The 13,900-nt window shown below is 40.0% G+C and overlaps 1 protein-coding gene across 1 annotated transcript; it reads left to right on the top strand.

The window, feature by feature from the left end:
• The first annotated feature begins 4,108 nt into the window (after nucleotides 1-4,108).
• Nucleotides 4,109-13,300, top strand: SPTSSA (serine palmitoyltransferase small subunit A). Its single transcript, XM_074957094.1, has 2 exons — nucleotides 4,109-4,304; nucleotides 12,252-13,300. The coding sequence occupies exons 1-2, from the start codon at nucleotides 4,202-4,204 to the stop codon at nucleotides 12,353-12,355; spliced, it is 207 nt and encodes a 68-aa protein (XP_074813195.1). The 5' UTR covers nucleotides 4,109-4,201; the 3' UTR covers nucleotides 12,356-13,300.
• Nucleotides 13,301-13,900: the final 600 nt, after the last annotated feature.

Below are 13,900 nucleotides of genomic sequence, written 5' to 3'. Positions count from 1 at the left end.
GAACAGCACTGGCATGTGCTGCAGCGTGACAAGCCAGTAAATCTTATTGGAGGGAATTGCATCAGACCATGAGGCAGAACCTCTGAGAGTAACCCAACCTTTGGAACTTGATCCGAAAGGTGAGGGTGAACCCACTGAGCAGGTAGAAGATCCAATATGTGAGGAGGAGCCTTCTAGTCTGAGTTGAACTTAACATACGGGTGAGGAAGAAAGTGAACCCAGAGCTAAGAGGGGATAACGGAGACCACAAAGAGAGCACAGAGTTTTTTCTTGGTACCAACGCTTTCACGTGGACTAATGATGGAAGGGAGGATGCTTGTTTTTCACAGAAAGGCGCATGTGATGAATCGGCTGAGCAGTCATAGGTCAGCAGAGGGCAGTGTGTGATAAATCTGCCAGGAAGTGAATCTGCTGCTCTTCTCTCTCCTGATTAGAAGAGCGATGGGTCGGTAGGAAAGAGAAGGTTCTGGCACAGTGGGGTGGTGGACTGATGAAGAAATGAGGTAGGGGACTCTGGGAGGAGTGTTGACAAAATGGAGTTGACAATTGGATGCAGTTGACAGAGTGCTCATTAGGACACATGGTGTGAGGGCCTTAGGACTTAGCAAATGGATCACCTTAAAAAGCTTGTCTGAGTTGTGGTGCACTGTAGTGCTACCAAGGACTGTAACAGAACAAAGGCTGGTACCACAACACTCCAGTAAATCCACTGGGGATAGGAAAGGGTGCAACTGTTACTACTGTCCAGATAACTTCACTGGTCCTTCAGCTCTGACTGTATAAAGAGGGAGCTGTGACAGATGGGGAAATTTCCTGCAGGATCCTTGGAAAACTTTATTGAATTAAATTTAACTATCTTTGGAGTCCATTGTATTAAATGAATGGTTTATGTATTATTGTGGGCTGGAATTGTATGTAACCTCTTTTTAGGAGTGTTTTTAGGGAAGTGTTGTGACTTCAAAGGACTGTATGGAGAACATAAGAATGGCCATAGTGGGTTAGACCAATGGTCCATCTAGCCTGCTATATTATCTTCTGACAGTGGCCAGTGCCAGATGCTTCAGAAGAAGCAAACAGAACAGGACAATTTATCGAGTGATGCACCCTGTGGTTCATTGCTAGCTTCTAGCAGTCACAGGCTTAAGGATACCCAGAGCATGGGGTTCTGTCTCTGACCATCTTGGCTAATAGCCATTGGTGGACCGATCTTCCATGAACTTATCTAATATTTAACTGAACCATGTGCCAGATAAGAATGGACTTTTGGGACAAACACAGTCAAGTGGTTTCCCTGGGGAATCTCGAGGGGGAGGTGAATGTAAATTTCTCATCTCTGATTATGCAAAATCCCAGCCTTTTGAAGCTATGCCCTGAAGATCATTGTCTGCTGATTACTTGATAACCAAATATGTAGCATACAAAAAGGAAATGAAATTAAAATATTGCAATTAGAAGTATAAACAATTCAATAGAAAAATCAACATTTATGTATGAAACAAATGAAGTAATAGAAGAGTCAAGTGTGAATTTCAGTGTTTGCAGGGTGAGGAATTACTTATAAAAACAGGAATTTTTAATAAGTTTTCAATTACAAAGGGAGTGGGGAATCATGATACTGGAAGTCCAAAACAGTATTGAATGTTATAGGCATGTACAACTGTTTCAAATATATGGATTCTTTGGGAGAGGTAACAGCATAAATATGAAGCTAGCTCTAAAGGCTCAGAAACAAAAAGGAAAATTAAAAGAACCCCGAAGGTATGTATGTATATATTTATGTATTTTAATATCATAACTTTTGGGTGTATAACTCATGATTTTTGAATACTGGTGGCTGTATCTTGGGGTTGTATACCTATATTTAGTAAAAATACAGAAGAAATTTGCCTTTGAGAAGGATTTCATGCAAGATAGTATAGTGCCCTTAGGGTGAGATTTTTAAAGGTATTTAGGCAACTAGTGGTATTTTCAAAAGCATCTAGGTGCTTTTAAACTTTACAAATCTGGCCTGTGGTGAATATTTGGGAACCAAGTTCTACACACAAGTGGTGACGTGAAAATGCATTGAGAGAGGCAAAATAACAGTTGCCAAAGATAATCCTCATTGAAGGCTCAAAGAAAACTGAAGTTTTGACAGCAAACCAGGATTTCAGTCAGCCTTGAAGTCATGTGATCCCTAAAAGAATAAACTTTTACCTAAAATATGAACAGAACAAAAATTTAGAACTAAAACCTAATATCCAGTGCAAACAGGAGGACCTGTAGCAGAATTACTGTGAGATGTGTTTCAGAGTAGCAGCCCTGTTAGTCTGTATTCGCAAAAAGAAAAGGAGTACTTGTGGCACCTTAGAGACTAACCAATTTATTTGAGCATAAGCTTTCATGAGCTACAACTCACTTCATCGGATGCATTCAGTGGAAAATACAGTGAGGAGATTTATATACACACAGAACATGAAAAAATGGGTGTTATCATACACACTGTAAGGAGAGTGATCACTTAAGATGAGCTATTACCAGCAGGAGAGCGGGGGGCGGGGGGGGGGCAGAAAACCTTTTGTAGTGATAATCAAGGTGGGTTATTTCCAGGAGTTAACAGGAACGTCCGAGGAGCGGGGCGGGGGGGATAAACATGGGGAAATAGTTTTACCTTGTGTAATGACCCATCCACTCCCAGTCTCTATTCAAACCTAAGTTAATTGTATCCAGTTTGCAAATTAATTCCAATTCAGCAGTCTCTCATTGGAGTCCGTTTTTGAAGTCTTTTTGTTCTAATATTGTGACCTTTGGGTCTGAAATCAAGTGACCAGAGAGATTGATGTGTTCTCCTACTGGTTTATGAATGTTATAATTCTTGACATCTGATTTGTGTCCATTTATTCTTTTACGTAGAGACTGTCCAGTTTGACCAATGTACATGGCAGAGGGGCATTGCTGGCACATGATGGCATATATCACATTGGTGAATGTGCAGGTGAACGAGCCTCTGATAGTGTGGCTGATGTGATTAGGCCCTATGATGGTGTCCCCTGAATAGATATGTGGACACAAAAAGAAAAGGAGTACTTGTGGCACCTTAGAGACTAACCACAAGTGCCACAAGTACTCCTTTTCTTTTTGCGAATACAGACTAACACGGCTGTTACTCTGAAACCTGTCATTATGTGGACACAGTTGGCAACGGGCTTTGTTGCAAGGATAGGTTCCTGGGTTAGTGGTTCTGTTGTGTGGTGTGTGGTTGCTGGTGAGTATTTGCTTCAGGTTGGGGGGCTGTCTGTAGGCAAGGACTGGCCTGTCTCCCAAGATTTGTGAGAGTGATGGGTTGTCCTTCAGGATAGGTTGTAGATCCTTGATGATGCGTTGGAGAGGTTTTAGTTGGGGGCTGAAGGTGATGGGCTAGTGGCGTTCTGTTATTATCTTTGTTGGGCCTGTCCTGTAGTAGGTGACTTCTGAGATGTGATTGCAGAAGCTACTAGCAACTGTTAATATTTCCAGTGATTGCTATTAAAATATCTATTAACTAGTATGACATTCATCTGCACAATGTTAACAAAAGTAAATGAAGGACTAAGAGTAATAAAAATATAATTTCAAAAAGTAAATAAAGGAGTGAAACTCCATTTAACAGTGGATTGCAAGAAAAATGCTGTCCAGTCCAAGCAATCCGAATAAAAGGCAAGCCGAATATGCTTCCTGCTATAAGATGTTACAAGGACATATAAACTGATAAGCGATTCTTTTAAACATTGATAATTATCATTTTTGGACAGGAGGGCGTATGTAAAATATTTCACTGAATCAATCAAGTGTCCTTTACCAGCTCAATAGGTGGCACCGCATCACTAGATACATTGGGGCGCACCGCACTGTACCCTTAAGGGCACAGCCCTGGGAAACAGGTGGAGAGCTGTGTGCCTCCAACACCACTTTTCTGTCGCAGCCACTGCAGCGGGCTCAGCCCACCAGCAGGGCGCGCGTGGTCACCCCAAGAGAGGGCAGCGGCGTCGGCGGGTGTTATTGAGCATGCTCAGTCCTCAAGCGCATGCTCCCTACCAACAGAGCAGCCAAGGGGCGGAGCGCCCTGGCCGTGGCACGGCCCCTGGCGCGGGGCGGGGCGCGGTGGAGGGCGTTCCCCGCGCGGCCAGGCCCAGTTCAGTCAGTTTGCGGAGGCCGGGCGCGCCGCACGCAGACAGGTCCGGTGATGGCGCTGGGCTCGGCCTGGGGGCGGGTGTCGTGGCTGTATTACCAGTACCTGCTGGTCACCGCGCTCTACATGCTGGAGCCCTGGGAGCGGACGGTCTTCAGTATCCTGCCGGGCCGGGCTGGAGGGAGGCAGAGGCCGCGGCCGCCGCGGGGCTGGGTTCTGTTAATTAAGCGGCGGCAGCGCGTGCCGGAGGAGGACGGGCGGGGCCGGTGCGGGGGAGGCCACAGCCAGCCTTGGGGGGGAAGGGGAGGTTGGGAGCGGGGGAGGGGCTGGGGCACGTGGCTGGACTCGAAGGGGGCGGGGAGGGCTGGGACTCATGGCCGAGCTTGGAGAAGTGGAAGGTAGGATGTGGGGCAGCGGTGGGTGGGCCAGGGCCTGTTGCCCCGCTTTGGGCGTGAGGGAGGGGGCTGGATCCTAGTGCGCCGCTCTGCTCCCCAAGCAGTTGTAACGCCCTCCTGTGCATCTGTGCCCACCCTGTGGTGTGGACTGTGCGAGGTGCTTCAAGCTTAGCCGAGCTGCGAGAGGTGCTTTTGGGTGGTGGTGGGGAGGTCTGACCTTTGTCCCGAGCAAGCTGCCCTGCTGTCCCTTCAGCCCCTTTGTTCTGAAGGATGCTATTATGATTAAGGTACCAGACTGGGACGTGGGAGGTCTGGGTTTGATTCTTGGCCTTTCCAGACTTTGAGAATGTCTTTGAGCACTTTTCTGATCATGGGTGCTTAATGTGCACCTTCCTGTCTGTAAAATGGGCCCAATAACACTTTCCTTGCAGGCATATGGTTATGCGTTTAATTGATGCTTGGGAGGTGCTTAGCCTTGTTTACATTGAGGGTTGTTAGCCATCCCAGTATAGCTATGCTGGTGGTTTAAAAACCCAAGGTTCAGTTCTAACTGGTGATATGAGTATTTAGATAAAATAACCCTGATAAATAGTAGCAGTCTATAGCTACATTGGCTTTGGTGGGGGTCAGTGTTGCAAAGTGTATAATGTGGCACTATTTCCTAGTCCCACAGGTTAAGTTTATTATGTGAACAAAGAAGGAACCCTTTCACGCATATGTGAGGAATCTGGTAATCCACTCATTCCTTGCTTGTTAAATTACATTCAGATTCACAATCTGTTACAACAGACTATAACAAGTGTTGTCAATGTTTGAGAGAGCAACACAGATTATCTTTCAGAACAGTAAGGTGTCAAGTCTCCCTTCTGGCTATTTAGCAATGTAGTTCATTTCTGACTCAGAAGGCAGGTTGCTGTGCCTTGATGCAATTTCTCCTTTCTTTTTCCTTCCCTAGAATTATGCAACTTTTTTCTCTGTTAACTTGAGGAATTGTTTCTGTTAGTTAGAAATACCTTTAATGCATTCCTTCATACTTACACATTTTCCTTTCCAATGTGCATATAACAAGTAATTTATGTGTGGTGCGTAGTCCTGCAACTCTAGGTTTCCATTTTGCTTTGTCTCCTTGTGTCTTTTTCTAATTGATGTTTACTGATCCTGTAGTTGGTGAATGTGCTTGTTTTATGTATTTCACTATAATAATCTTCTAACATGAAGGTTCAGTTGTAGAGACCTGTATCTAGATTGTGTTTCTTTGAGCAGCTTGTTCTAGAGGGTGATATATAATGTCTTTTCATTCTATTCTGAATGTGGTGGTTGCTTGATCCTTTGTTAAAATGGCACCTCGTATTTGCGGCCACTCTCTGATGGATGACCTTTAAAAGTACCTCCAAGGAGTACTGAGAGAGGTGAGGAGATAAACTAATCTAACCAGTCACAAACAGAATGTGGTAATAGTAATAATAAGGGTGCTCTATAGGGGTGGTGGTCAGTTGTAAAGAAAAGATCTTCCATTAGTAAAAGTAGGGACTGTTATTTGCCCAAGTTACAGGTGCATAATCATGTAGATTTTTTTTTCTGTGTAAAGCTCCAAAATGGAGAGCATATAAAACAGAAATGCATTAACATGGGATGGACTTGATATCTATGTTCTCATACACCGACATAGTATATATTTCATTACTTTTCCTTTTTTCTTCTCAGTGGAGGTATCCTATTCCTTAGCAGTGGTACCTGGCTCTATTTATGCCAGGTCTAGTGTCAGTGAAGAAATACCTTTGTTTTCTATGCTTCATAAGCATTATGTTTTGTCAGAGTAGTTAGGCTTGAACATCGAGCTCTTTATATCAGGTAAGCAATCTTCTGATTGTGGCAAAACATATAAGTAGCGTAATGGTGTGCATACAGTTCTCTTCATATTTTGTTGCCAATTCAAACAACTTTTGTTCCTGTAAGTTATAGTGTTTATAGCTTAAAATTAATTTGACGTGTAACTTTCAGGTTTCTTATTGTATTGAAGTAATTGCTTTGTGTGCTAAATTGCAATTGCTGGTAACTTTTAATTAAATTTTTACGATGCTGGCCAGTGTGAACAGAATGTAATGTGTTAAGCATTTTGAGAAGTATGAACTCTACACTTGACTACAAAGATGTCTTTAAAAGATGAAAGCCATTTAGGGTCCTTTGATTGAGAACATTATTTTCGACTTCATGCATCTTCGGTCCTTGAAGAACTCCCTGCTGAGTCCTTCAGTGAGTTCGCTGATTGTGGTAGATATCACTAGATACTGAACTGATATTAATAACTTATGTCATGTAAGCCACTGAACAGCTGTTAGATGGCTATTAACATTGATCTGGCTTGAATTTGAACCAACATCTCTTTAAGGCTTTGAAGTTCCCATTGAGTTAAAGTCCAAGATTTACTAAAATGACCTTGACCAGCACTGAATATAGTATTGCTGGTTGAAAGGAATCAGTAACTTTTATAAAGGCTTTATCTAAGTATCACTGTCTATCATGCAACCGGTATTGTCTTATTGTTTGTTTACTCCCCTGTTTCTGTCTATTATACATAGAATGTAAGCTCTCTGTTATGTGTCTGTACAGTGTCTAGCACAATGGAATATGAATAATCCTATTTTGTGAACCACTATGTTTATTAAAATACTATTAGCTACTTGAAAGCTGGGAATGTCAGATTTCTATTGGATGTTAATAGTATATACCATCATCTTGATACCTAGTCATCTTAAAAAAAAAAGAGGGGGAAAAAAAAAAAGGTAAAAAGTTTCAGGTAGTGCACCTGCCCCTAATTCCCTTTGCCTGTTTTATATATTTTAAAATATTGCTGTTTTTTTTTAGGACTGTCAAGCGATTAAAAAAAGTAATTGCATGATTAAAAAAATATTTTTTGATGTTTTCTACATTTTTTAATATATTGATTTCAATTACAGCACAGAATACAGAATACAAAGTGTACAGTGCTCACTTTATATTTTTAATTACAAATATTTGCACTGTAAAAAACAAAAGATAGTATTTTTCAGTTCACCTAATACAAGTACTGTTGTGCAATCTCTTTATCATGAAAGTTGAAATTAGAAATGTAGACTTATGTACAAAAAATAACTGCATTCAAAAATAAAACAGTGTAAAACTTTAGAGCCTACAAGTCCACTCAGTCCTACTTCTTGTTCAGCCAATCACTAAGACAAACAAGTTTGTTTACATTTGCTGGAGATAATGCTGCCTGTTTCTTGTTTACAATGTCACCTGAAAGTTAGAACAGGAAGTCCCATGGCACTGTTGTAGCCAGCGTCGCAAGATATTTACTTGCCAGATGTGCTAAAAATTCATATGTTCCTTCACGCTTCAACCAGCATTCCAGGGGACATATGTCCATGCTGATGATGGGTTCTGCTCAATAACAATCCAAAGCAGAGCGGACTGACACATGTTCATTTTCATCATCTGAGTCAGATGCCACCAGCAGAAGGTTGATTTTCTTTTTTGGTGGTTTGGGTTCTGTAGTTTCCGCATCAGAGTGTTGCTGTTTTAAAACTTCTTAAAGCATGCTCCACACCTCGTTCCTCTCAGATTTTGGAAGGCACTTCAGATTCTTAAACCTTGGGTCGAGTGCTGTAGCTATCTTTAGAAATCTGACATTGGTACCTTCTTCGTGTTTTGTCAAATCTTCTGTGAAAGTGTTTTTAAGACGAACGTTTGCTGGGTCATCATCCAAGACTGCTATAACATGAAATATATGGCAGAATGCGGGTAAAACAGCAGGAGACTTACAATTCTCCCCCTATGGAGTTTGGTTACAAATTTAATTAACACATTATTTTTTTAACAAGCATCAGCATGGAAGCAAGTCCTCTGAAATAGTGGCTGAAGCATGAAGGGACATGTGAATGTTGAGCATATGTGGCACGTAAATACCTTGTAATGCCGGCTACGAAAGTGCCTTGTGAACACCTGTTCTCACTTTCAGGTGACATTGTAAATAAAGAAGCAGGCTTCAGTATCTCCCGTAAATGTAAACAGACTTGTTTGTCTTAGTGATTGGCTGAACAAGAAGTAGGACTGAGTGGACTTGTAGGCTCTAAAGTTTTACATTGCTTTGTTTTTGAGTGCAGGTATGTAACAAAAAAAATCTACTTTTGTAAGTTATACTTTCACAATAAAGAATTGCACTACAGTACTTGTATGAGGTGAATTGAAATACTATTTCTTCATCATTTTTACAGTGCAAATATTTGTAATCATAAATAAGTGAGCACTGTACACTTCGTATTTTCTGTGTAATAGAAATCAATATATCCAAAATATTTAATAAATTTCAGTTGGTATTTAACAGTGCGATTAATCGCGATTAATTTTTTTGAGTTATCACGTGAGCTTACTGCGATTAATTGACAGCTCTAGTTTTGTTTTGTTTTTTAAATGCTCTGTATAAGACCCACAGGAACAGATCTTATGCTTATAAGACGCACATAGTCTTTTTAAAGGGGATAAGGCAATAAACCATGTTTATTGAGAGTACAATTTAAGCACTGAAATCCGCATATGCTTCCATTTACTTACCCTTGCCCCCCAAGCCCCCTCCTCCAAAAAAAAGGGGGGGGGGTTCTGCAGCTGGAATCTTATAGTTACCAGTCCTTAGCGTTGCTTGGTCAGTTCCAGTGGCCAGCTGAAACTCACACGAGGGAGGTGAGGTGAGCCTTTGTCGAACACGTTCAAACTTCCGATGTTGATGCAGAACAAACCCAAATTCCTATGGCAATGCACCTTCTTTTATAGTAATAAGTTTCCGTACAAGTCTTTGGATCTTGCTGTGTTACACTGGAGCTGTTAATTATGAGGTAGTTAAGGTTGCTTTTAATTAGCATTATTTGACTTGTTACTGGGAGTTATTTGCAGCTGTTTTTTTTTTTTTGGCTTTACTTTTTATTTTGTTCTTGGGGTGTTTGCCTTTGCTTTAGGGTTGTTAATTTGCCATTTGGGTGATTTTGATAATAAAGTTGATGCCTTTTGACTTTTTTTTTTTTTTTGGACCATTTGGCCCAGCTGTTTTTTTATTTACATACCAAACAGTAAATAAGACAATTAAAGCCATAAAACTTTTGTTTTAAGAACAATTATTATCACAATTAGCAAAGAATAAATGTAGAACTTTTTTTTTACTAATTTGAGGCTAGCAAAATGGAGTACAATTTAAAAAACCCAAAGTCCCCTGGCAGTACACCCTTCTTTTATAGTAATAAAAGTTCCTATACAAGTCTTTGGGTTCATTCTGAATCAACATTGGAGCTTCAAATGCATTCAGCAAAGGCCCTGCCCCTCCCCACCCCCCCCCCCCCCCCCCGTGTAGTTTCAGCTAGCCACTGAAACTGATGGAGCAACTCTTAAAAACTGGTAACTATAAAATCCAGCTGCAAAACCTTTTGTGTGTTTAAATAAAAGCATATGCTAATTTCAGTTCTTAAATTGTACTCTCAATAAGTGTGGTGTGTATTGCCTTATCCCCTTTAAAAAAAATTCCATGTGCTGCTTAAAACATAACACAGAAGAAACTGACTAACTCTAAAGGGGAAACAGTGAAACTGACTACATATGAAGTGCTGTAAAATACATAAAATAATCTAACTGAAAAACTAAACTTTTTGACTGTTGTAATCTTGGATATCATTTGCTGGGTATCGGAGGGTAATAGGCAGAAGTGTGCTCATTTCAGTGGTGGTAACATCCTGATCATCATATGGCCATTTTTTCCTCAATAAGTTCAGATCTGATTCTAGGATCTAGTTTGTCGATACTAGGACCTGCTGCTGAAAACAGTTGAGCAACTAATTCCACTTGGCTCTCCTTGTGGATGAAAACAGCTCAACTTTAGAGAGCATTGCTACAGAAATCATGTCTGGAGCACTTGTCACTAGCACTAACAATGATGAGCCATTATCATAGGGTAGAAGGTAGGGTAGATTATTTATTTTTTATTTTGGTAGTACCTAGGAGCTCCTGTCACGGACAGGACACCTGTGTTTGTACAGCACCTAGCACAATGAACAAAAGATGGCCCCTTCCCCAAAGAGCTTACGGTCTAAGTAGATCTAGTATCAGTGTGGTACATTGTCTGATACCTTGGAATCCCAAGGTTGTGACTAAGCATTCATGTCAAAGTTTAGGGATTTATGAGGTGACCCTCGCCAGTGCTTTTAAATTCCAATATTTCATGACCTGCCATGACTAAAAATACTCTAGTGAATGAGTACAACTTCTATGTTTGTTCTCTGATTGATATGCCAAACAGTCATATAGCCTTTGTTAAATATACACAGTGTAGACCTCATTTCTGGAGATGCTGATGAGCAGCTGCAGCTCCTGTTGAAGCTGTGGTAACTGGATACTTCTGCCAGGCCCTTTAATACCTAATGCTCTGTTTATAGTACTGTATTTTTATTAGGCTTATTAAACCTAATTTTAATGTTATGGTTGGAGGAAATTCCAGGTAGTCTGATTTTAAAAGGGTTCGTAAAAAATTGTGTGTATCCAGAAATGTTCAGGTTTGAGTCAACCCAACCTCCACATGACTACGATCCCATTGCATTTCTATAGGCTGGGCTTGAGGAACTGGACATAGGACTAGTGATAATATTAGCAAATACAGGTAATGTGTGTCATGTGAATTTTCCAAGCGATTACTCCTCATATTTGAAATAAGCTAGGGAAACTATAGCCTGAGAATCATTGTTTGTGGATTGCCAGATACTACAAAAACGGTTGCAGAGAGCTGCAACCACTTCCAATAAAATGTTAACAGTTTACAAACACAGCTTGAATTAAAACAAAGGCTGTGCTTTGAGGTATTATGATTTGAGTGAAACATCTAGATCAGTTCTACTTACAAGATACTGATCAGGTGTCTAACGGAATTAATACTAATACCATAGTTCCTTCTATCGAAGTGCTCTTGAAAAATAAATTGAGCCTCACAACCCTCTTGTGAGTGAGGTATTATCCCCAGTTTGTAGATGGAGAAGCTAAGCGACCTGCCCAAAGCTGGCAGGCAGCTGGGAACAGAACCCAGGTTTCGTGACTCCCTGTTTTATACCAACGACCATTCTCCCTCCAGTCAGGTGTACATACAAATTAAGGTTTAGTTTATTTGGGCCATTCCATTCTAAGAGAATCCTTTGGATGAGCATTGAAAGACTAGTTTCTTCAAATATGAACATCTCATATCTATATCTGTGTGATATGTATGAATATAGATAGATATCTTTAAAAGATCTTGTGTAGCTCCCATCTCTATGAATTAGCATAAATATAATGCTCTTGCTGACAGGGTAAAACTCAGAACCTGCAGAAGTTTTAGGGAATCTGGTTATTTCCCATTAATGTGTTTCTTCTCTCTCTCTTTCACACACCCCCGGGGGGGACTTTATTTTTATCTCCAAGGCATGTGGCAATAAAATAGAGAATCTGGAAGGCATTCTCATAATATAGTTAGTCATTTTACCAGTCTTCTAGTTTTCACATTTACAGTGGATTTTTTCCTACAGCTGTTATACATGAATACAGTTGAGCATATACAATTTAGAATTATACAAGTTTTATAATAGTTTTGAAGGATAGTGTTAAAACATTCTTGTTTTGTGATTGAATAAAATTCGAAACTGCAGCTTTCCTTAGCTATTGCTCAGATTCTATGCTGGTTTCCATTGTTGGAATGGCGCTGTACACTGGCTATGTGTTCATGCCTCAGCACATCATGGCGATATTACACTACTTTGAAATTGTACAGTGATGAAGAAAGTACATTCAAGAAGTAATAGTGATTTAAGATGCATTCTGCAAAGAAGATCCAACTGCCTAGTTTTAACGAGACTTCTACAGATGTCAGAACAAGAAACACACAACTATGACTCTGAAGACGAGGAAACCAGATGTGTAGAGCTACGACATACCTCGTGTGTTGTGTTCATTCACTTTAATTTTACAAGCTGCCCTTGTATAATAGTTTTGTGTATTTTAACATTGTAATTGTTTGTACTTTGATATCAGTATTTTCTTAACTTTGTGAAAAGTAGTTTGTAAACCTCAACTCAGGTGTACTGTCTGCTCTCCAGACTTTGTCCAACAAAATGTTTGTGCATATTACTATATTTGACTTAGCAACAAAAAAGTCTTTTGTATTCCAGCTGATGGAGGAAGAGGGGTGGATGAGACAGAGGTAACACTTCATTCATCATGTTTAGGATAAAACTATAGATGCAGTCTTTCCAAAGTTGGAGCAAAAGGACTAATGGACTTATATTCTTTCATGAACTGCATCTAGGCCCTCAAGATTTTGTGATAATTTAATGTTCTAACTTCTAACTAAACTGTACTTGTACATAATGCTAGTCTTCCAAGGATTATGTTTCTGTACAGATGGAGAGGAGTTTTTTCCTGTGCTCATTGACATAATTACACTGCTGACTTCTTTACTGCAGTTAGTGTTCCAAACACATTTGAACGTATTCTTGTTACAAATGACCAAAACATAAGTTTATAAGTGGACTTAAGTTAAAACTACAACAATAAGAAGCTGAGTACTTGGCTGAAATCCTGTCTGTTCTTAACTTTTTTCAGATTTGTATTCTGAAATGTAAGATGGCAACAACCTGACTTTCTAAGGTGGAGGATATTTTTTTTGTTTTTTTTTAAAAATAAAAACTAAAAGCAGAACTGATGCAAAACTTTTTTCCTTTATTTTTAGAAGTTAATGTGTTTTATGCATTCTGCTCAAAACTGACACAGGTGATGGGGCAAGGGAATGATGTTAACCAAAGAATCTGTCATCTTGTCCCAGTAAGAATAGGTACTGTGGGCGAAATTATGTCCAAAGATATGCAGCTCCTGTTGATGCTAATGGCAGTCACACAGGTAGTTCATAATGCATCATGCCTAATTAATGCACAGCTGTTAGACAATAGTCAACATGACGACAAGGTTTAATTCCCTTAAATACGCATTCCAGTGAGGAACGGTAAGATGCTTTTTCTATATTTAAAATAGTGTGTGCATTTTATTTTCAGTTTAACTGAGTATAACTTGTTCTATTAAAAACTATTTTTGTAATCTTTAGTTGGCTTAACTTTTACCTGACTTGCAGATATTACAGAAGGCTGTCGCCTCTGGTATCCAAAGTGAGGCTAGATTAGTGCCTCAGAAGGCGGCAGATTTAATAATTTTCACTATCCCAAAAGCTAACAAATGAAATCTTTGGCATCTGAGGAAAAATTTCTTTTGGGACATATTGTCTGGTTGCACGATAAGCTAATGCATTAGTATTACTGATATAGCGATA

This window comes from Natator depressus, chromosome 6 (genome assembly GCF_965152275.1).
Source record: "Natator depressus isolate rNatDep1 chromosome 6, rNatDep2.hap1, whole genome shotgun sequence".
Taxonomy (NCBI): Eukaryota; Metazoa; Chordata; order Testudines; family Cheloniidae; genus Natator; species Natator depressus.
This window is presented reverse-complemented; position numbering and strand designations above follow the sequence as displayed.